Raw genomic sequence first — 24967 nt, 5'->3', positions numbered from 1 at the left:
CTAATCTTCCACTATACCATTTCTCCAATTAAATGCTGCATTTGCTCCATGAGTTAATGTCTTCACTGGTGGGTTGACCATCTGCCATTTGTTCTCCTCTGTAATCTCTTCGCAGAAACACATGCCCAGCGAAGGGATCTAGGAAAGAATTTACCAGTAGAGTTACTAGCAGGGTCGTTACTTTGACATGAAAGAAGGACCTTTGCTGCAGAAGAGAGCAGAACCTGAGATTGTTCTGGGAAGAGAGACCAGGATATTTTGCTGCTTCTGATTAAACTAAAAATGGACTGGAGGCCTGTGGGGTGAAAGCTCAACTTGTGTCATCACCCCACTTTCATACTTAGAATCATAGGATCATAGAATCATAGAACTGTCTAGGTTGTAAGAGACCCTTGGGATCATCGAGTCCAACCACTTACCCTGCTCTACAAAGTTCTCCCCTACACCATATCCCCCAACACCACATCTAAACGTCTCTTAAACACATCCAGGGATGGTGACTCAACCACCTCCCTGGGCAGTCTATTCCAATGCCCGACCACTCTTTCTGTGAAAAATTCTTTCCTAATGTTCAGTCTAAATCTACCCTGCTGGAGCTTGAAGCCATTCCCTCTTGTTCTGTCATTAGTCATCTGTGAGAAGAGACCAGCACCAACCTCTCTACAGTGTCCTTTCAAATAGTTGTAGAGAGTGATGAGGTCTCCTCTCAGCCTCCTCCTCCTCAAACTAAACAGTCCCAGCTCCTTCAACCGCTCTTCACATGATTTGTTTGCTAGGCCCTTCATCAGCTTCGTTGCCCTCCTCTGCACTCGCTCCAGCACCTCGATATCTCTCTTGTATTGAGGTGCCCAAAACTGGACACAATACTCGAGGTGTGGCCTCACCAGTGCTGAGTACAGGGGCACAATCACCTCCCTACTTCTGCTGGCCACACTATTTCTAATAAAAGCCAGGATGCCGTTGGCTTTCTTGTCCACCTGGGCACCCTGCCGGCTCATATTCAGCCACTTGTCAATTAGAACCCTCAGGTCTCTTTCTGCCAGGCAGCTTTCCAGCCACGCTTCCTCAAGCCTGTAGCGCTGCATGGGGTTATTGTGGCCCAACTTGGATTTGATGATCAAATTATATTCACTCCTTATGCAGAGAGTGGTAGTGAAAATATATCTAAAGATTGAATTGTCTGGTTGGTTGTACCAAGGCAGATGGTAAGGAAAACTGGGGTGAAGAAATCTGCCGCGGGTGATAATAAACAAATAAACAAAAAACCTTGATGACCAAGTCTCAGTGCAGGCCCCACTTGTGAAGCTGGCAAGAAAACCTTTCTCCACCTCATTCGGTAGCTAAGCACCAAAGTTGTGAACTTAGAGTGACTTGAAAAACACACCGCTTCTTAAAGAGTGACTCACTGAATGTAGCTGCAGGTTACACTCACACTCACACCACCATGGGGAGGGGAGGGAAGGCTATTAGCCTTGTTTCTAAAGGAAGGAGGCTAGGTCTGGATGGAGAGGTTTCCAAATGTGCCTCTTGTCTGTAGGTGTTACCTGGCATTGACTTTCCAAGGGAGTTGGATGAAAATCTTCTCCAAAGACTTAGCTGCTAACCACATACTGTTCACCAGGAGAAAATCCTTCTCTTCACCTCTAGTGCTTTGCTAAAACTACATGAGAGTCCCTTTGTAATGAGAAAGCCAATGTCATTGGTATTGGCATGCAACTACATGCGTGTCTTGTTGTGTAAGCAGGCTCCTTATTAAAAGTATAATAAGACAAAAAGAAAGCTTCCTGCTGCAAAAAAAAAATCTTCTTACCTTTCGTACCGCCTGGGCAAAGTCACTGCTGTCTCTGGCGGGGAGCCCAATCAGAGGTCGGGTGAAAGATGCCAAGGAAGAGCCATGGCCCACAATGAGGATGACACCTGATATACCAGAGAAAGCAAAGCAAAGTAGTAAGGGAGCTTCAGCACTGTCATCAGCAGATGAGTATGAGGCTCTTTTGGGTCTGTTCATCTTTGCGAACCTCTTTGATTATGGGCAGGAGGTATTGCGCTGGTCAGGAAAAGTCTGGTGTGCTGTAGTCATGCCAGCTAGTGAGAGAAAGCATTTGCTAAGAAAAGAGAAAAAAAAAAAAGCTTTCCAAAAAAGTATATTATCTCATGTTGAGCTATATCCCGGTGTAGAAAGACCAAGCAAAGAGTATACTCTTGCAATTTAGTACTCTACTGTCTCCTGTTTAATTTTGCTTTCTCATTTCTATGCCATAAATTGCATGTATTTTGATTTAGTGTAACTCAGGACATGGACTAAGAGCCTACCTTAAGCTCTGTGCAGTATCAACAACTCATGTTAAATGTGCTTCTGTTGGCAAATCTCTGCCTGTTCCTGTTACTGAAAGTGTCTGACATAATATACGAAGATCTGAAACCGTTACCTTTGCTGGGGCAGGCAGTGACGATCTGTTTTATAACCGCAGAGCTTCTGCTTACATATTCTTCATAACTTTCCGATGGCACCAGACAAGAGAGTGGGAAGTTACCCCTGACAAGAAAAATCACAGATATATGTTAATCTAGATGAATATGGGGACACTGTTAGCAGTCTTGAATGACTATACCACAGAAAAGGTACTTGTTTAAAAGGATATAGGTTTATCTGCTGACTCGGCTTACATACTGCTACCTCAGCTTGCATGGAGCATTAGCTTCCCCCCACAGTAATTTCTATTAAATTTTATGGCTAAATCTCATAGCTCATAAGGCACCAGATGCAGGGAAAACAATGCTTTAATAAAACTTGGAGTTTACAGTAGAGATTATTTAAAGTAGTATTCATGCCTAAGAACAGCTTGTGCTTTGAGCAATTCTGTCAGCAAGGACCACTGCCCAGGTGTGGACTGCAGACTTGCAGAGTGACCCAGCTCTAGCAATCCTGACTGAGTTCAAACCCAGGCGAGACACTCATGATGCTTTCAAGATTTGGCACCTCAGTGTTAGTTTCCTTAATAAAGAAAGCAAATAAAAATCAACAACAAACAAGGCATATCTGTATTAGCTGGACAAATGGATAGTAAAGACTTTGACTCCTGGAGTTAAAAAAAAATATGTTTCTAAGGACATTAATCACAATGCACCACTCCTAAGTATCTGAGCACTTCTATTTCTCATGTCATCCTCTTAATCTATCTTCTTCTGGAATGGGAGGTGCTCACTGCTATGGTTGGCAAATATTGTTAGGTATGTGTTGTGATACAATACAGGGTGTTAATTTTTTTCCTACAAACAACTGCCCCCCTTGCCCCAGTGTGATTGTCTCCTTATTCAGTGAATAGGCAGGAGGGAGATTAGATTAATATATTGTAGTAAGGCATGGTATCACAGTGTATTTTCACAGGTGAGTACTCGGTACATTAAGTCAGCACAAATGGCAGAAGCAGAAAATAGGTGGTAAAACTGTGTGAAAGGCTCATGCTGGATTGTTAATCATAGCTAATATTAATCCCAACTAGGTCGGACAGGTCCATATTGGGGTACTCAAAACTAGTATGCCTTTTGGCAGGGCTGCATTTTTTTTTTTAATGTGCCGTCCTGTTGGCACCTCAGTCCCTTCAGTATTAACCCTGTTATTAACCAGCCATCCTGCAGCAGAACTGAGCATCCCCAGCACTGACCCAGGTGGTTTCCAGGCCAAATAGCAACAGGATTGCTCAGCCCAGGCTAAGGTCTCGTTGGTAGTGCTGTGTCCAGCTGTGAGGGCTACAGGGCAAGTGAGATGAGGACCAACAAGGAAAAATGCAGAGAGCAGCAGCGAACAGGGGTCCAGAAAGCACAGCCTGTGAGGGAAGATGGGAAGAGCTCAGCTTGGAGGAAAGGGTGAAGAAGGACATAACAGCCTGCAAAAGGATGGTGTGAAGAGGAAAGAAAGGCTCTGTTCTCCACTCAAAGGGTGAAGAGGAAAGAAATAATCATTTTACACTGTGACTGGCAGTCTTTAACAGCAGGAACTGCAAAGGCAGAGTTTTTCCTGCTTTGGGATATGAGGAAAGACTGAGGGACTTGGGTCTTTTTAGTCTAGAGAAAAGAAGACTGAGGGGGGATCTTATTAATGCTTATAAATACTTAAAGGGAGGGTGCCAGGGGGATGGGAACAGTCTTTTTTCAGTGGTGCCCAGTGATAGAACAAGAGGTAACAGGCACAAACTTGACCACAGGAAGTTCCACCTAAACATGAGGAGGAACTTCTTTACTTTGAGGGTGGCGGAGCACTGGAGCAGACTGCCCAGAGAGGTCGTGGAGTCTCCCACTCTGGAGGCATTCCAAACCCTCCTGGATGCTGTCCTATGCAACCTGCTGTAGGTGACCCTTCTTGGGCAGAGGGGTTGGACTAGATGATCTCCAGAGGTCCCCTCCAACCCTGACCATTCTGTGATTCTGTGGGATAGGCAGTGTCTACCAACCCTCCGCTTCTGTTAGAGCGTGAGGGGAGAAAGAGGCAGGGTTAATGTCACTCAGCCTTAACTGCCCACAACTCAAGCGTCTGGCTAGGTCAAAGGAGACAAGTAAGCCCCTTCAGAAGGCAATTCATGCTATCTTACGTGTTTGATATAGGCTTCCATAAGATGGAAAATCACTGTCTTGGGACTCCCCTTCTTTCCACCGATAAGAAGGCTGCTGGCTAACCATCACAGCCTAGGCACCCAGCCCTTAGATGTATGCAACTGGGTGCAGTGAACCTCAAGGTGATTTCACCTTAGCACACAACGTATGGGCAGCAAATGTTTCAGCACCACTCTCATCACCTCTTAGTGGCACTGGAAGCAGAAGAATTTGGGTTAGACCCGCTGCTGACAGGGAATGATCAGGGACTTAACCTCGTAGAAGGTTGTCATTTGCAGTGGGTGAATATGGCAAAAGCAGCCCCTGGGACCCGTGGATTTTGAACCCTGCACGTAATGGGAAGAAACTGGCATCATATGTGCGAATTTATAGCTCATCCACCCTGTTTTTGCCTGGACCTGAGTGAGCTGTTAGGGGGCTGAACCTTGTAGTTAGCACTGCTTCAGAGCTTCCCCTCTGAACTTCCCACTACTCTACATTTGCACCTTTTTCTATGTGGAAGTTTGAGGCAAGTGATTTTTTATCAAAAAACCCCAGGGAAAACAGTCTGTAAAACATACCAGAAAGCACTATGACCCAAGAAAATGAAGGTTTTATTCCTTCACACAATTTCAAATGAAGACAGTTGCTTGGCTGTTAGAAATGCATTAAGACATGAGAAGTTTCCTTTACCCCCTCTTGTGTACATGGGAAACCCCAGAGACACTCACTTTTATTAGCTGAGTAATTTCCTGGATCTGGCTGTGCACTGCGAACGCAGAGCAGCCCGGTTTGTGAGCAAGATGAGGAGCTAGATTGAATTGGAGGCTTATCATTTCCTGCCCTGCTGTGGTTTGCAAGCGCTCAGAAAAGGCATCACCACACTACCACCACCACCCCCTCCTCTGCAAGTTGCGAGGGCCCCAAAAAGTCCTTGCTGAGCACAGTACTAATCTTTGAGCAACTCAAAAGAAAACAACCCCCCTTCCCCGACCGAATTTGGCACAAACATCAGTTCTAGTGAAATGCTGCTATTCTGCCTGCCCCGCAAAACCAGAAGGACAGCTGGCTCGTGTTGGGCTTACCTCTATCTCTCCCCAGACCCTGCGTGGCTTTGCCCTGGGGTGCACAGGGGTGGCCCCCCGTGTTCCCTTCCTCTTGTAGCTGTTGCTTCAGTGACACAGAGCTGTGCTCCCTGTCACCTTCCAGCCTAAGCTTACCCTCTGCCGTGGGTCAGACCACTTGCTGCTACCCTGCAGACCCTAAAGAAAGGGCTTACTGACCTTTTCTAAAGCCACATTTATTCGTCAGTGAAAACCAGAATGTTATTTACCCCACAGGTTGTTCTTCACATTTCTAAATTTCTAATTGTATGAGGTTCAACAAGGCCAAGTGCCAGGTCCTGCACTTGGGTCGCAATAACCTCATTCATGCTACAGGCCTGGGGAAGAGTGGATGTAAAGCTTCCCAGCAGAAAAGGACCTGGGGTGTTGGTCATCAGCCGGATGAATATGAGCCAGCCGTGTGCCCAGGTGGCCAAGAAGGCCAACAGCATCCTGGCCTGTATCAAGAATAGTGCGGCCAGCAGGACTAGGGAAGTGATCGTCCCCCTGTACTCGGCACTGGTGAGGCCACACCTCGAATACTGTGTTCAGTTTTAGGCCCCTCACTAGAAGAAAGACATTTTGGTGCTGGAGCATGTCCATAGAAGGGCAATGAAGCTGGTGAGAGGTCTAGAGCACAAGTCTTATGAGGAGTGGCTGAGGGAACTGGGGTTGTTTAGTGTGCAAAAAGAGGCTGAGGGGAGACCTTATCACTGTCTACAACTACCTGAAAGGAGGTTGTAGGAAGGTGGGGATCAGTCTCTTTTCCCAAGTAACAAGAGATAGGACAAGAGGAAATGGCCTCAAGTTCTGACAGGGGAGGTTTAGAATGGATATTGGGAAAAATTTCGTCACTGAAAGGGTGTCAAGCATTGGAACAGGCTGCCCAGGGAAGGGGTTGAGTCACCATCCCTGGAGGTATACGAGGTGCTTAGGGACATGGTGTAGTGGTGGACTTGGCAGTGTTAGGTTAACAGTTGGACTCGATGATCTAAAAGGTCCTTTCCAACCTAGACGATTCTATGATTCTATGATCTTAAAGTATGCTTCACGTGAGCCAAAGGAAAAACAAAATTCCTGGTACCTGACACTGATGCCTATGAGGCAGCTGTCCTTGTGCGTGACACACCATGGGCCTGAGCCAGCAGATCTGAAGGTACCACCAAAGCAGGGCTGGTCCCATACACAAGTATCAGATATTTGTGTGTGTGCAGGTGCACACGTAGCGCCCACATTCCCAAGCGTGTGTGTTGCGGCAACGAAGCTGACTCTTGGCACAAGATAGCTGACAGCGTATCATATTTTGGGAACAGATCACACAGGGTTGAATATGATCAGAATCACCCATTTTTTGCAGTGTTCATAATGGTATATGACAAATAAAAAAATGAAAAGACACGGCAGGAAAAAAATATACAGCTTTAACAGCTAGATGTGGAACAATTACCTGTAACTTGTGTCTATTTTGTAAGAGGCCTCTGCCAGTTCTGTCGCAGTCATGAAGTTAGGAATTACTCTGCTTGCTTCCCACTTGGTCCATTCAAACAGTCCTGGTTCCACCCGGATTTTGACTTTTTGATCTAATTTAAGCCCTGCAAGAACATGAAATGTTTATTAAGAAGAGAAAGGTACACTCAAAGTGTTATGTTTGTGCTGTACATTCTACCTTGTTTGCTGTAATGTTTTCATTAATGAAAAAGACTTATTCTTGAACAAAAGAGGATTGTGTTGATTAAATGAAGCCAACATTATATTCGTGTCTGACTAATGTTAAGGCACTACACATCCTTACATTATTGTTATTATTTCTGGAGCTGTCTTGTGATGATCTGCAAGGTACAGGAGACAATAGAATAAAAGACCTCAGTAATGTTGCAATCAATAAACTTTAGACAGGAAATGCTTTTACCATCTTTATATAATATTTTCCTCAGTGGTCCTCAATAGGGCAATAAATTGTCCTACAGTGTGAGAAATGGAATTCAGTTGTTAAAACACATATTATTTTGTTGATTATTCTCAAGAGAGGTTACTGAGTGGCACTATTTTCCAGAGGAAATGCGCTCCCATCGTAATTCTGATGTAAACAGGGTAATGAACTGTGAACCTCTGTCAGACCTGTCAGTGGGGACAGGAGAGGAAAAAAGAAGAGCAGGAGAGGCAGGGGGAGAAGGAGAAGGAAACAGGTTCTGCAGTATGAAGGAATTAAAATAGTTTGGCTTGCAAAGGCAAATGCTTTCAAGAGAAAGCCGTCTTCCCCGATTCACTTATATATCCTTCAGAGCACTGGAAACATTTACTTTTTGGCTCAGAATATTTTCTGAAAGCGGTGGCAGTGGGTGATTTGATGAGCAGCTACTAATGTTGAATTCAACCTGATGTGAAACGCCTCTGCTTCATATAACATGAGATTCCATTTTAACTAGCAAGGACTAGAGTTAATGGGATCGTACTCTCCAGACCTTACACATGGCAGCAGGTTTATTACTGCCTATATTACCAGCTAGACAAACCCACCTTGTCTTCCCTGCTTAAATATAACAACAAATAACCACAAAGTTGCACATCTTCTTAATGGCTCATCCCAGAGACTTCACAGAAGTTTGATGAAGACATTTTCACCATGGCAAAAGCACCTGGCTGGTTTTGCTGCCTTACCCTGCAGTATGTGTTGAGCTGTCTGGACGCAGCGGAGTGCAGGTGATGAGTACACATAGTTGACTGTCACCTCCTGGTCCAGCAGAGCTTCCCCTGGATGGGAACAGTGAAGTGAGTCGCTCTTTTACAAATCATGACAGATGAGAAACTAGTACAAAATGCTTTCTGCAAAAAACAGCTTGGAGCTTTTCAGTTTCATTGACATGGGACACATTGACAGTCCTTTTCTAGTCCTTTTTTCATACCATGGGCTGACTGAGCAGGCTAAAAAAAAGCTCATTCTGGTTGCAACAGCAAGTTTAAAATGAGTGTTGGAAAGATAATTACAGAAGATTCACTTCAAACCTGCAAACAGCAGTTAGGGACTTAGCTGTCTCCATATATCTGAATCATCAGAGACAAACATTTGCGCCAGACTTGCATTGTCACAGTCAGGCGCAGAAACAACTTCAGAGAGCAGAAACAACTTCATCTGGTGAGCAAATTGAGTCAGACTAACCCATATCACCCACCCGTCAGGTATGTGTGATGAGGTGACCACACTGCTGACCATGAAGCTGCTTCCTCTGGTCAGCCCCTTCACTCCTCACTGTCCATTCAGTGACAACTGCACAAGACGTTATGCCCTTGCAGACAAGCAGAAGGGTCATGTTGCAGCTTCTTTCTTTTAACTTTCTTTGCCAGGAACTGGCAGAATGGGTCTCAAAGATCAGCAACCAACCCTGTTCTATATTATACTATTTAACAAGAGTTTGCAGTGGTTGCCCATCGAGAAGTGGTTACCACAATGAGTGTTGCTCGGAAGTTTTTCTGCTGCAAAGCCAGTATGAGCTTTTGCAGATGATGAAAGCCTGCTTCCCAAACCCTTACAGTTGCAGCAGGATATCATGCAGCTTACCTATAAGCTTTGATTGGAAAATACCACAGCTAGATAAAGGAGGATCGCATTCGAAATGCTTCACGCTGTCTTTCCTCTTCGGCAGGGTGGAAGGGAAGTTCAGATCTGCTCTGTAGTATTTTCCTGAAAAAAGGTGGGACATTTTGCTGCAGCACAAGGGAGGCAGCAGCTGAATGCACAGGTGGCATTTTGTTATAATGGCTTCATTTCTTCTGAATGATTGGATGGCTGGTTCTGAAAAGTAAGCCCAGAGTGACATCTCGACTGACTCCCATTCTCTGGCCACAAGGGCAAGTGATGAAGCAGGTCATCTGCCTCAAGGAGGTAGTCTCTCTTCCATCCACCTCAAACACCTGTGCTATCTGTCCACTGGGGACTGACTATGGCCTGTGCTCTCCCCAAACCTCGCCTGGAAACCATGTGGGAGAGGGGGAGCTGCCATCAGCCAAGACCATGCCAAGGAGACAGCTAATAACTAAGCAGTTTGGGGGATCATTGGGCAGTGCCTGAACTCAGATGCCTCCAGGATCATTTTAGTACTACAGACATAGTGTCTCACTGATGAAAATAACCCAGCGACTGTCATTACCTTAAAGAGATCATGTTTTAAAGTCACAACACTGGCTTGGGAAATCACCTGTCCTAACAAAATAGCAGCTCTTCTGCAAGGTCTGAAGGAGCAAAATGGGGGAGGAGAGAGAGGACAGGAAATTGTGAGAATTCAGCTTTGTGGGGCTCAAATGAAACAAAAATCCACTCCATATCGATATTCTTTTACTATTACCAAATTGACAAAAAACAACATTACTACCGAATAAAAATGAAGCCAATGAATTGATTATGCAGCCAGAAGGTACCATCCTCATTATAGAATCATAGAATGGTTCAGGTTGGAAGGGACCTTGAAGATCATCGAGTTCCCACCCCCCTGCCATGGGCAGGGACACCTCCCACTAGACCAGGTTACTCAAAGCCCCATCCAGCCTGGCCTTAAACACCCCCAGGGATGGAGCTTCCACAACCTCTCTGGGCAACTTGTTCCAGTGCCTTACCACCCTCAGAGTGAAAATTTTCTTCCTAATATCTAATCTAAATCTACCCTCTTCCAGTTTGAAGCCATCACCCCTTGTCCTATCACTACATGGCCTTGTAAAAAGTCCCTTCTCATCTTTCCTGTAGGCCCCCTTTAGGTACTGGAAGGCCTCAATAAGGTCTCCTCGGAGCCTTCTCTTCTCCAGGCTGAACAACTGCAACCCTCTCAGCCTGTCTAGTGTGAATTTTGCACACTTAATATAGGAGATCTCCAGCAAAACAAAAGAGACTTCCAGCATAAAGCTCTCCCTTCTGAACTCCCACCTTCTTGTTCCCCTCCTTCCTCCTAACACATATTTCCCTGTTCTTTCTCTGTTTTCTTCACCTCAGAACAAACTTTTTTGAGAGAGAGGGCCAAGAAATGCAGCTTTTAATTTAGGTCAGTGCTGACATCTCATTTCCACCATAGTTTGCTCTTGCTCTTCTTCCCTAGATTTGACTAGTGATGTACTGTAACTCTGGTCAACAGACCATGATTCTGACTCAAGCACAGAAAGGTGGAGGGATCTGACAACCATCACCTTGTGTAACAAGTGGTAGCGAGCTTGCGTTTTGTATACGCACCAGTGAGGCACACATCCGTCAGTATCAGAAGAGCTTTGCTTGTTCTGCAGAGTTTATCCAACACAAACATGGAGGACTTCAGGACATTGTGAAATACTGGTAACATGCAGTCAAAGCAGTGCTGTACCTGGCTTGCAATGTTTTCACTCTTTTGTGTTAGTGTTTCCATTTACAAATAGAAGACCCATATCTTGTACCCATTACTGAGGTTAATTGGTTTTGGTCCTGATCTGCTAAGATCCTTCCATTATCTTACTCACCATCTGCAGTCAAGCACTGTTGAAGCCAAGATTTGCCAAAGACCTGATCAACTCTTTCCCCATGGCGCATCACCAGCACACCTCTTCGCAGGGTGGCATTCTGAGACAGCTGTGTAAAAAGGTTTTCTCATTACAATATTATGTATTACCTGCATGAAAAGCCTGGATTCCTGGATGCTGCCTGACGCAGGAAAGAACAGCAGACTTGTCCTGGGAGGTTTATAACAAACACAGAGTGGGGGAGAAAGGAGCTGCTATAATAGATGCCTATTTTTTGGACAATAGTAATCCTGACTGGCGAGAAGGCAAATGAAAGAGATTCCTGACCTTCATGGGCTACAGATTAGGTTTAGCTCTATTTACACTAGTGAAAGGTAGTGCTGATAACAGATTTTTTAATTCCAGTGTGGAAAGGAATAGGAATTTTAATATATATATTATCATATGGATAAACAAAAGAGGGAAACTAGCTAAGATTTAGGTGATAATGCTCTTTTCTACACCAGGACCAACACCAAGCTTGTAGTTCTTTTTCTAATGAAAACTCTTTTACACTTTTTGTAACTGTGTGGCCAAGTCAACAGTGAACCAAGATCTCTGAGGCCACCTTTTTACTCAGACTGTATGGAATTACAAAGAAGTTCTAAGTACTTTTGGGTTAGTATACAATGCACATTAAATACAGATGAGAAGATAAGGAGGAACAGGTCAAAGGCTTTAAAACTTTTTTTAACAGTAACCTACTGCAGTATTACTGCTGTAGCTAAGGTTAACGATGTGTATCTTCAGCAACAGAGAAAGGAATTCTTAAGAAGTGGTATGAGATTTATATTCATGTATTCTGCTAAACATTATTGCATTTCTGCCATGAAACACAAATCAACCACCACAAGATCAGAGTTTAAAACTAAGGTTTTGTGGTCTTGCTCCTCTGCTTAGGAGGAAGCCAGAGGCGGGGGAAACTTCTAGACTGAGGACGTGCACATCTGCAAAATGTGTTCCTCAGGTCAAGCAGTGGATCTGCCAGAGATCCCAGCTAGATAAGAGAGGCCAAGAGCAATCAAGAGCCAGTGGAAGGACATGTGACTTGTGCAGAAGTTTCTTTCTTATAGTTGTACACATAGTGTTCTGGGAGCCCCCAGGACGGAAGATCCCTCAAGATGCCCTCAAGTTTCTCTGATATTAACAAAAATGAACTTGGGGTTATTCCCCAGCACAACAGGAAGAGAAACCACGGGGCCAGCAAAGCCCAAAGGGGTTTCTGCAGCATGTCATTGTGCCGGAAAGGACCATCTTGGCATCCCTGACAGTCAGAGCCAATAAGGCAATGCAGAACCAAACGTGCTGTAGGTAAAAAAAACAGTCATTTGTTTTGTTCTTCCTAGCACAAGAGCAGTGGAAAACCTGGGAAAAAATTGATAAATGTTGATTTTGAAACTGGAACAAAAATGTAATCCCATCAGTCCTGCTAATCTTTCCAGCTAGTTGTTCTCTTGCTGTAGTTCTATGCAGTTATTTGCATTAGCTAGGTGTCTAAAAATGCAAAAAAAAAAAAAAAGAAACATTTAAATATGCTAAGATCTGGGACCACATAAACCACCAAGGTGACATCCATAGAATCTGGACATAAAAGTAACAATGAACAATGAGCCTAATTCTGCTCTAATTCTGCTACGAACCTATATGAAAGTCAGGGGAAGTTGTGCCTGCGTCTCGCTTGTCAAACTCATCGCCATACCTCTACACAGCTTGCCCGGTAAGGCTGAGCACAGAGAAACCTGAGCATAGTGCCCATATGTTGTGCTATTATGACAGGAACGAAAAGAGTTTTATGAAAGAAGGCAAAAGTAATATACATCACATAGGTTACAAAATATTTATGAGATATACCATACAGTATGAGCATATGAGTGTGTATGTGTGTATATATATGTGCATTACAACAAAACATGAAAATGTAAGACAGAAAAAGGAAGATACTATTAAATTGACTAAATGCTTTTAATGAATATTGTATCTGCATAAGCACATGGCAGAGATAAGAAATGGAAAAAAACAATTACCTGAAGAGAAAGTACATTGGTTACAGTCCTTGACATGCTTGGATTATGAACCTCTCCATTAAGCTTTATTTTAGGTTCATTTTCAGTTTGGGTGAATAATCTTGAAGCTGTTACAAATACATATTCCCTGTAGAAAAAGGAGAAGCAACACACACACACAAATATATGGACACACACACAAATAGAAAGGATTTTTAAGTCACGATTTTGCCTACAGACGTGTAAGTCAGGATTCATTCAATACTTTTCCCACACTTACAATCCACTTCATCACTTTGCTTTTGATTTAGAATCTGCCCAGTAAAAATGAGGCTAAAATAATATGAACTGATGGCATATATTGGGTGTAACCCTGCTAAAATGTGAGCTTCAAACAGGAAATACTACCTGGTTGCCTCCTCTCTGTCTCTGAGGACTCAGCAAGAGGTGCACCTATACCTCCCTGCTAAGAAAAATCAGCTCTAATCTACAAGTAGCATCAGCCATGCTGTCAGCTGCAGAGCAAAGTGCAGGAAGCCAGACAGATGCCTGCTGATACAAGGTAAATCAACAAGACGAGGGTGGGCTCAAGGTGGTGGAATAACCTTTGCGTGGTTTCACTTCAAGTTAACTTTGCAAGCTCTTGAAATGAGAAAAAAGAACAAAGAAGAAAGCAGTGAGCCAGGCTGAAGGCTCAGCCTGCCTGGCAGAACGTGGTCTTTTAAAATTCATTAGGATGTTCAGGTTGTTCAAAGGCAAGCAGCAGTGATCCCTTGAGCAGCTGAACTAACAAACTGTGGGTTTCTGTGTGTGTGTGTCCTATGTCTTTTCTTCCAGAAGTCTCAGCATCCCACCCAGAGCCCCAGGAACGCCCTTTCCTTTGACCACGCTGCCCCCAGCTCCCACCTGGCAGCCCACAGCTCACAGTGAGGAGGAACGCTGCTACGGCTCCCCAGCAGGAAGAACGGCTGACATAAAGCAACACCCATGAAACCACAACTTGCCTGTGCTTAACCCATGTATCTGACTCGTTGGCCCTCTCAGTGTAGTTTTCGGGAAGAAAACCCCTGCAGCCGGTCCGATGCGAGGTCCCGATCACCCAGCCTTCACTCACGTCAGACTGCTGCGTTGGGTCAACGTAGACGAAGTCCCCGGTGTTGATCATGAGTTCGTCAATGTTCTGGGGCTTGTACTGGAAGAGGGCCCTCAGCGTCTGGGGATGGACACGCAGCAGGGTCAGGTTGCTGGCTGGGGCCTGCTGCTGCACGTGCCGCAGCGGTTCAGGGGACGCTTGCTCAACTCTCTACTGGATGCAGTGACCAGTACTATTTTCCACTCCACAACGTGCTCTTTAGTGGCACTTCGGCAGAGAAAAAGGAAGACGCTACCACAATCTCATTATGTGTAAAAATAGGCACTTGGTTTTCATAAAAGTACTTTTTTTCCTGTAACCAGTACAGACTTATTTGAAAGCAGACATAGAAAAAGTGTTATCAGTTATTTTTGTGATTACTTGCAGCTCTCCTGAGTGTGACCAAAATCCAATACGAGACTTACGACAAAGTGATATACTGAACTGACCAAAAAATGTTGATCATTCCATAATTTAAATTTGGAAATGAGAACTGGAAAAGTGTTGACTGGTTTTAACCAGGAGTCTGTTAGGCAGAAAATCATCCATGAGAACTGTGCCCTGCTCACTGGTATTTAATCTGTGCAGTTTTTACCATGGCTGGAACAAGCAAGAAAGCTGACTTTGCTGAATGGAACTTCACTGCAAAGCTTTGATCTGACAAATCCTAGCAAATATTCAAACATCATCATCTCACATCTCTCTCATTTTTTCATGTCATGGTAAGATTAGTTTTTTTTGCTGGAGTTTGGAATTAGACCTTGCTGACATGCAGGCCAAGCAGGCTACCATAAAGGCATTTTCTACTGATTCACAAGTAGTTTTTCACCCCAAAGAGGTACTTGAAACAACCATGCTTTTTGAAACACTGTACTATATGTGCACTGATTTTCTTGATGAAAAAAAAGACACGATGACTGTAGCAAAGAGTCTGACCATGGGCTCAGGAAATTAAATAAGCCTGATGACAGTACCTGGTAATGCACAAAACGCATGTCCCGTGAGTAGAGAGTAGCTACCCACTGGCAGGTCTCCCCTGGGTTAATACATTTGGCCAATTGTTCCAGAGTCTTCTGATGGTGAGGGTAAAACTTGTGCGCCAAGGTAAGGTGTAGCTGCTTTAGGCAGGGCTTCACATGGCAATCTAGGAATAAAAGAATAATGTCACAACATAGATGTGAAGATCATTTAAAGCTCTTCTTGCTTTGTTCTACATGCTTTGCATGATACAGGAAATATCATAGTCATTAGCAGTAGAGTACATCATAGTTTTGCTGAGTAACTGTTTTGCAGAATGTCATGGTTTTAATCATGCCCAAATAATTAACTAATCTGGACTGGATTTGCTCGCTGGCTTCAGCTGGGAGAAAAAAAACGAACAGGGTTTGAATTCCTCTCTGATTCTGAGATGTATTGAACTCATTTCTCCCAGATGAAGCTATTCTGGAGATACGTGCCTTCAACTCCACTGGTGATGCAGTTTCCCTTGGATGTCACTGGAGGGGGGATTAGGACCTATTTCTCAGGGATGCAGTCAGGCCACCAGGCTGAGCTGTAGCACCATGGGGATGGAGATCTGGGATATCCCAATCTTGGATATCCCGATCAATGGCCTATCAAGTTACGCAGACAACCGTTTCAGCTTCTAGACAAAAGCACTGTGTCTTCAAAGTCTAAAGCATGCTCCCCTAGCCATGTTATTTTCAAATCTGTAGAAGGAAAGGGTGTTTGATAGCATAAAACATCAGCTAAGCTTCCCTGGAGCCACGGGAGATGCTTTCAAATATTTGTGTGACAACCCGCCCATTTTCCTTCTGATGTCAGTCCTACCTGCCAGGGATGAAGCCTCTGATGAGAATGCCAGAGCAAACTCTTTGAGGATATTTGCATGGTTGTCACCAATGAAAAAGCCAAGGTAGCTGGTGGATGAATGTAGTGATAGGGAAATGGATGGTGGAAAGCTCTGTGAAAAGCTGTCACCGACTCGCTTTAAGGTATCATACAATAATTCCACTTTCTGGTCTTCACACTGAAAGAAAACAGAACAAGAACAGGCTTTACCCACTGGTGCAACAACCACTATTGTAGCCTGTCATACAGTAATAACAGAAAACATTAGACTTCCTGAGAGGACAACAGACCTATGAACTTGCCTGAAATTCCTGGTATTAAAACCAGTAATATCGGGCAGTTTGATCATCACAGTATCCTGGTGCTATAATAGGAGATGGAGCCTTCTACCAGGAGGTGTACCTAGCCTGGGTAGGAAAGAACCAAAAGATTTTATCATCTGACAGGTGTGCAGTAACCTGTCTGAAATGAGGCACGGATCATGATTTTCCGCTTCAATTCTAAGTTAGAATTTGCATTATTGTTATCCCACAGCTGAGATCGCTCCTGCTAAAACTTCAAGATCTCAGATGTTGAGCGACATACCTAGCAAAATTCATAAGGCATCTTTGTCATTACGATCCTTAATGCTCTAATCACAGCAAATTAAGGGATCGTACAGAGCCATGCTTCCGCAAAAAGTGGCAATTAAGCAATTAAGCAGTGAAGAGGCAACGATGAAATTTGTGCTGTCCAGCCAAAGACAGAAACATTAATGATGCTCCATTTCCACGCTGCTTTATACTCCTCCACAGAGCTATTCGCTCTGTTTAGCCTTTACACTGGGTCAAGCTGCTGAAGGGGAAGAGCAGAAAACAAGCGAGGAGCTTAGACCTGCTTAGACCGTCTTTCTCTCTTGAGCATTGCTTAAGCCACAAACCCAGGGCCTGGCGAGGCTCAGGCGTGGTGTGGAGACATGCACTGAGGTGTGCTGGGCAGAGTGGGCTGTGGGGGGATCCTGCACCAGAGCAAGTGCCGTGCATCAGGCTCCTCCGGGACCGGCAAGTCCGGGAGCTGCAAAAGACATGGGGAGTCAGGAAACAGGAGAGGGCCGGGTCGGGAGAAGGAGGTGGGAGGCAGGTCAGTGAGTCTCGCTTTCTGCCTGTGAGGCGCCCAGGTCAGCTCTCGCTGACAGCTGAGGAGCAGAGAATATCACTGGTGGGTGCATTTATCCTTGGGAATATGCTGCCTGAACCAGGGCTGAGGTGCGTGAGGTGAGGGTTGCAATTCAGTCATCCCTTCCAGAGGTAGGCCTTTGAACTTGACACCTCTCAAGAGCATGGCATTCATTATTAATTGATGATTTTTGTTCTGTATAATTGTGATTAAAAGCCACAGGTAACCTGCTATTCAATATTTTGCAACAAAATACTCTTATTTTCACTGTCTATACTTAGCGGCATGGTTTAGCATGAAAGTATGATTGATTAACATAATAATTTTGTCCAGCTGCTCTAGCTCTTGTCTATTTCAGTGCATCTCAGCTGCAGCTGAGGTTCGTGGGCAGCATCATCAGCATGCGAAAACTGGATACCAGTTGGCTTCAGAGTTTTTCCAGACCTTTGTCGGTCTTTGCTGATACTGGCACATTCACCCCTGCAGGAAAAGCAGCTCTGCTGGGAAGTTCTCTAGAGGGTTACCCATCGTTCAGAAGGCCAGCTAGGAGGACAGTAGCACCTCCAGAACCAGAAAACAGCCCACAGAGTCCATCTCAGGACCCTAATTTCCATGTTAAATTATTGACAAAGTGACTCAATTGCACTGCCAGACTCCAGTCCAGCTCCCATTGTTCCTTCCATCCCTGTGCATTCTGCTTCTCTCTTTTTCACAGCATCTGAGCTTCAATAGAAAGGGTAAAGACTGGGACGTGCCACCATAGCAGTGACCTTCTGGCTGGGGCTCTCTGCGGGAGGCAGGGGTTTCCCTGAGATTCCCGTAGGCGTAGTATCAAAGTTGTCTACATCCTATGATAACACTGTCATTGCTGCACAGTTAGCTGAAGGCAGGCACTGCTGCCCTGGGCAGGAAGGTTTAACATCCTAGATCGATGCAGCAATGGGCATGGTCTCTCTTGCCTGCCAATAGCTGCGTGTGGGGAGCCGTGCTTCCCACTAGCAGGTCCATGCACAACCTGGATGTCACAGGGTTGCTCTAGATGGATGCTAGACACATGTCACTCAGCTACCCTGAGGCATCCCACGGGCCCCAGCATCCGATTTTGGGGTATGATGAAGGCTAAGGTGGGTGGCTAAAGTGAGTGGTGGGAAGAAAACCCCCAGTGCCTACACAGGGGCTGAACATTCAAAAATTAAGCAAACATGCCTGGACCTAGGTCATGTTAGTTTGATCACCAAAGAGAAGTTCTGGTGTAAGTCAATTGCAGGTGGTCCACTTTCACCAGTAGTTGATATTTGACCCTTGCAAGTCTTTTGTGCCTTACTGTGAAGAAGTCGCAGAGAGTGATGTGTGGAAAAATCTCATGGGCTCTGTTTTTCCCGCACTGTCGCTTGCTCTCCTTCCAAAACTCTTGCAGGTGGTTATACAAACGGCCGGTGGGACATAAGTAAAGAGCATACTCCTGAGGGATTGGGTCATCCAAAGAGGGATCATTGCAGTGGGAGTGCAACCTGAAATCAAGAGCACATCACAAGGAGTGAGTGTGTGCACGACTGACTTACTCTTGTTTCCTGTGGTTGAAGGCATCCATAGTAGAGACCAGAAAAAGAAAACACGAGGTTGTTAATTTCTTACAATTGAAAAGCTAAAATAAAAGCTCCTTACAAATTTTCTCTCTGAAATACTAGCTAATGGATTTTTCTTCTGCTTATTTTTTACGTACTTTACATTTTACTATGTGCCTTCACTTCTTTCGATGTCTGAAAACGGAAGACAACAAAAAAGACTTTTTTAGGGTCTTTCAGGTTATTTTCCCATCTTTTTCATGACAGGAAACAGAGGGCTGGAGGAGGAAAAAGAAGCAATGGGTAGAAAAGATTGAAGAATGCCAAAATGCAAAATAACTGAAGATTAAAAAAATACTCAAAAGAGCTAGGATTTTTATTCGGGCCTAGTAGAAGCAAACAATACAAATCATAAAATGCACAAGCAAAGATCAGAAACTCATAGAAACTCATATCCCACAGGATGATATACTCCACTCTGTTCTGCACATGGTGTATATTTGGCTTAGCAGCTGTTGGATTGGGAGTGATTGTTGGAAAGCATGGTGGCATCCCTGACAAAAAATTATTTGGGAAGAATTTGCCATTCTGAAATGTCTCCTCTGACTTTTCACACAACAAAAAAAACGAAAAAAAAAAAAAAGAAAGAACATCAAACCAAGTCAAAAAAAAAAGCACAACAAAACCCAGAAGAGAATGCAAGAAAAGACTTGGTTGGATTTGAGAGTGGATTAAAGCAAAAAAGTAAATTATCAGCATATGAATACTCTGGAAGTCTTGGCACAGAGGAAAAATCTTTGCAGGGATCAAGACTAACAAGTGATTTTGACTCTAATGACGTGTCCTTCCATCAGCCTTTTAAATTATTTTTTCCCCTTTCTCAAGGGAAGAAGATGGGATGTTTGTCTTCAGCCATTGCCATTTAATCCCACGTTGTTAATGCATGCATTTGTAAGTGCAACCATGGGTTTATGGATAGTTTCCCTGTTCCTTTCCTCTTTTCCATAGGGATGGAAAGTCCAAGTTCCCCTCTCAGGCCCTGTGCCTGTTGCCCACGGGTGCCCACCATGAAGTGAGAGCACTGTGCCAGGGCAGGGAGGACATTTACCCCCAGGGTGCCTCCAAGTGCCTTCCTGGACATGCCCTGGTACATGCCCACAATCCTGGCTCAGAGCCTGGGAACCCCTTGCAGAGGCAGTGAGCAGACCTCGGTGGCCATGGCCATAAATAAGCAGGAAGCTTAAAACTGAGGAAGAGTGTCTGTCCAGAGCAGCTCGTCCCATGAACTGAGTAATGTCACTGTGATAAAAGCAGCTGCTTTTGTCCAAGAGTGACCTTTCCTCCCTAGCTTTTTTGATTTACCCCCGACCTTCTGCAAATAACCTCACTTTCCAGAATAAGTACAAATACAATTATTTCTTTCTCTGTATAAACTAAACTAAACTAAAATAAAAAAAGAACTCAGAGGCAGAATCAGAATCAGCACATGAGCAAGGACTTTTAGCAAGGTTTAACGAGAAAACACTCCTTAGTAATCACAGATGCTTACCATTTTGCAGCATCTTCTATTGTCTTTTGTCCAGTAGCAGCCAAGGCTTTTTGCCTAGAAAAAAAAAAAAAACAAACCAAAATGGATTCATCAGAACAACAGAAAAAACTCCTAGACTCCTAGAAAGTAAGAATGGTCATGCTGTGGTCACCAAGTCTGTTTTCCTGCATGGACAGGACCTCTAACAACTAGTTTATTCCTGGCAAATATTAGCATTCTTGAAGCCCTACAGATAACTTTTTCCACTGCAACTCATTTATTTCTTGAAGTCTACTAACCTGGAGGTGTTTCCTAAGCAGCCCTAGTGACTAGATGGATTTCCTTAGGGTTGGGTAAACCATCCATCCACACACTGAAGGAGCAGGGTTTGCTCGGTTCATAGGATAATGTTCTGGTTCAAGATGCCAGGCCCAAGTTCATACATATAACCAAAGCAAAATATGCTTATATTGAGGTTTGAAAATCTGGATTGAAGATCTCCCACAGAGCCAGATCTAAGCCACCATTTCAGTCCAACATGAGGGACAATATCTTATCTTTCTCTCTGTTAACGCAACTGTCATTCTCTGGGGTCAGATTTGATTCACATTTCCTTTTCTTACTAGTGCTTTCAAAATGCCCCCTATGTGCTTCACATGAACAAGTCTTTGTGGCTATACGCTAGGTGATGGGTGAAGGGTTCCAGTGTTGAAGTAGCACCTGCACCCGTTAACCTCATGTCCAGCCCTGTAACCCACCTACAAACTTCTCAGAAGAGACATGGAGGGGAACTAGAGGCAGTGGACATGGAGCAAAACATGCTAAATTGCTTGGCATCTTCTCATATCTTTCCTTCTCCCTTGAGACCATCCTTTCTGGCCGTTGGGTCTTGAGGGCATTGATTCATTTATCTCCTCACGTTTTTAACCTCCGTTCATCCCTGAGACACCTGAGCACACGCCACCAGTGCAATGAGTGCATTAAGCAACAGGACTCAGGCTCGTCCTGGGTGCTTCCTCCTAGCCTTCTGTCTTCTCTCTAGTGCAAAAACTACATATAGGATTGTTAAAAACATCGAAATGTACTTAAGTTATGTGCAACCACGCCTGGCTCTTTCGTGGGGGCTCCACATGGATGAGGGCTAATGTGGGTCTCTCCACTCAAGCTTTACCTTCTACCTTTTGTCTCTGTAAAGTAAATCAACTACCATGGCCAACTCAATGGAAAACCATAAGCTAGCTGGTCTAAAACTAGCCTGTGCCCTCTGTGACTGAATAGTCCTGCACATTTTCTTTCTGCCCCTCTGCTGGCTCCCCCTTCTCCGTCACATCAAGCACGAACAACCTGTGTTTTTGTCGTTCTCCCCATGCAGCCCGTCCTACCGTATGCTGTTGAAATGTCAGTGCCTGCTGCTGCTCTGCCAATGATGACCGACTTTGTCAGCCACTTGTTACACCTCAAAGCTAGTGTTTTACCGCTTCATGCCCTGCTGCTCCTCCCACTTGGAGAGAAGGTCTGTGCAAACAGCCCTGAAGCCAAAAAAAAAAAAGAGCCTTCAGCTTTTTTTTACCATAGGGCCTGCACGATCATAAACATAGTAAGACAAATGAGACCTGCGACCATGGACTGTCATGCTGCTCAGCACTATCTCCTTGCTCCCTTGTGCTCCTGCCTGTGCCTCTTCCCACCTTTTGTCTCTGCACATACTGTGGGATGCTTTCCGGCATGGTTTGTAGAGTCCTTAGTGTCAGGAGAGCGTTAGGCTGTGGCTAGACATCCTATGCTTCCAAAATGGGCAGTGAAGATGGAAAGATAAATTCTGTATATACCAAATTTCTGAGATAGAGAGTAGGAATAAACCATTGAAAACCTGTACCAGAAATAGTGTCTTTACAGTGAGAATAAACTGGCTCTTCCCTAAAGCAGAAAACTGCTGATATAGATCAGTTCTGCCTAAGAACCAGGGGAGGCCCATTTTGTTGATCTGATGCTAGGCTTGATCCCCACATATTTTGGTTTTGTTCTTTGGGGAACTGTTGCTTTGGCATGCTGATTCTACATTATGAAAGATTTTGTAATATTCGCACCCAGCCTTGTTTTTCTCAGGCCAGGACATCTCAAAAGAACAACTTTTCAGTACTTTCATTTACAGTTCAATCCAGGAACTACAGAGACAGCTAAAGGGTTTTATAAAAACACAATCAAAACTTTGAAGGTGTTAAAGTCAATAAAAGCAAATAAATTAAAAAATAAAGTGCTTTTGGACATTTTGTCGTTTTATGTCAATTTGCACAGCACTTCTGCCACTGCTTCTTGATTTTGACCTGTGAAGTACAAAGCTGCCTCAGTAACAGCAGAAAGTGTTTTGAAGAACATCACATACAGGATAAAAAATTCAAAAACTAGCCATTACTTTGGGGCGACCAAACTTATAGTATTACTAGAGAAATGAAGAGCTAGGTTTTCTGCTGGGTATAACTGGGAACAACTCCACAGTTTCCTTGTGAGCTGTGGCCACTGTGCCTGAAGTTGCTCCGCTGAACGCAGGTGTTTCTAGAAAAGCAACATAGCACTTATGGATGGAGCCTTTTCAACTTGCTTAGTTTTCAATGAGGAGTCAAAACGGAAAGATATTGCTCTCCCTTTTAAAATATTTTTATGAGGAGTTCTTTGACATTTAAACAAAAATATTTTTTTGTTAACAGTTTGAACTGAGGTGTCCGTACTTGCCCTTTAGAAGTTTGAAAATCCTCCCCAAAACTTCCCTGTCCGACCAGAGCAATGTTTGGGGGAGGAGTGACCATAATGTTTCTTTTTTATTAACTTGGTTAATAAAAATGTTGCCACCAGTTAATCTCTCATCCACTGGGGTTGCCAAGAATAGTGTCTGATTCTTCACTATTATATTTTGCTGCTATGATATGCTTTTGGAACAAGGTCCTGATTCAAGACAAGGAGAAAAAGTGACAGGCTTATGTGGCAGCTTATTCTTTTAAAAGTGTTTCCAGTGACAAAATCAGGCCTGAGAAATACTTTGCATAGAAGTTACATCCACATTTAACTCCCTTAAAATAACAGTGATAAGCAGAAAAAACTGAAAGAGGATATATCCCAAGAACAAACTTTGGACATCAACTTCTTGACTTTTGTGAAGCCTCTCAACCTGAAGATGTGTCTTCAGATATACACGTTGTTTATAAAAATTGATACAGAGCCACTTGTTTTTGCAGTATGAGCAATACACACTGCTCTGCAAGAAACTCAAAGCAAGACAGGTCTGATCCCTGTATAGGGACATCACCCCCAGGAAGCAGCACACTCTCTAGATGAAAAAAGCAAGCTGCCTGCTTTCAAGATCTTACAAGAAATACCTCTTATATCTTAAACACCTCTTACTGTGCAAAGGCAGCCAAAAACGTTACTCACGCGATATGAGCAGGGAATCCTTTGGCAAGGAGAGACTCGAGGAGTGCAGAGGTGCTTTTGCTCCTGCGCTTGTTGGACACCTTTGCGTACAGCTGTGTTTCAGCCACCGCCATCTCCTCTGCTCTTCTCCTGAACGTGCGCCAAGTGCTGACAGAAACTGGGAGGCGGGTGCGAGGGAGGGAGGGAGTAAGAAAATGAGAGAGAGAGAAAGAGAAAGGGACTGCTAAAATAAAAAAATAAAACCTCAAACCTCTTATGATCTTTTCTGACAAAAGCTGACATCCTGTTTTCTTAGCATCTGCATCTCTGAATTTTTTGTTTTAGGGTGCCTAAAAAAGCAAAAACTATCTGTAGGCTTTTCCCATCCGCCCCAGCAGAACAAGAGTAGCAGTCCAAAGGTAGACACTACAGGCAGGGTGGACCTGCTGAAGGGTCTAAGGCTGGGTCTCTTTAACTCTTCATTTTAAATTGTCTTCTGAAAGCCAAGAAATCCACCTGAGTTGCTACTGCAGCATGGGGGAGATGAGTGGAGATATCCCACAGCATGTAAGCTCAGCCTGTAGGGTTTCCTTTTGGGCTCAATTTTCACATCCTTCATTCCCTATTGTACGTGGCTCCTGCTTCAGTCTTCTCAGCCAAAGGCAATGAGCCAGCCCATTGTGCAAGGTCACACCCACTGGCGCGTTTAGACATGGTGCCCTGAGGATGGGTTTGGATCAGCTCAGGGTGGCAGCAGGCACAAGTCTGTCCATCCTGGTGGTGCCGGTCCCGCCACGGGAGCCTTTGCAGAGCTGCACTGGCTGGTCCCCAGGGTTTCTGGCATGGCCAGAGCAGGTGAAATGGTTGCAGACAACTTTCCCTGGCCTGGGCTGTCCTCATTGAAGGTAGCATCGCTCCCTGGGGAGGACAGGATGTGTCACTCCGTGGACTGAAAGGGTCACCTGAGCTGCTGCTGTCTTGAAGTGAGCCCTCACTTTCTCCCCCTTGGCTGAAGTTCCACTTGGGGCATCTGGCCAGGTTTGGCTGCCTCTCCCATCGTGCATCACTGAAGCTTGGTGGAGAGAGCATCAGAGCACTGCAAGCAGCTCAAGAAGCGTAGCTTT

General features: G+C 44.4%; 1 protein-coding gene across 1 annotated transcript; it reads right to left on the bottom strand.

The window, feature by feature from the left end:
* On the bottom strand, positions 1 to 23977 carry UBASH3A (ubiquitin associated and SH3 domain containing A; the record flags this gene model as incomplete). The annotated part of the gene is made up of 14 exons (XM_082498427.1): positions 1 to 138; positions 1811 to 1917; positions 2430 to 2536; positions 7141 to 7285; positions 8352 to 8444; positions 9250 to 9372; positions 11166 to 11274; positions 13229 to 13355; positions 14212 to 14420; positions 15314 to 15483; positions 16170 to 16368; positions 18670 to 18856; positions 20460 to 20513; positions 23865 to 23977. The coding sequence occupies 14 exons, from the start codon at positions 23975 to 23977 to the stop codon at positions 1 to 3; spliced, it is 1881 nt and encodes a 626-aa protein (XP_082354553.1).
* Between the last annotated feature and the right edge of the window lie 990 nt (positions 23978 to 24967).

Source organism: Vanellus vanellus, assembly GCF_965231255.1.
Source record: "Vanellus vanellus genome assembly, chromosome: 1".
NCBI classification, from domain to species: Eukaryota; Metazoa; Chordata; class Aves; order Charadriiformes; family Charadriidae; genus Vanellus; species Vanellus vanellus.
The sequence above is the reverse complement of the archived record's forward strand: the minus strand, read 5'-3'. Positions and strand labels throughout refer to the sequence as shown.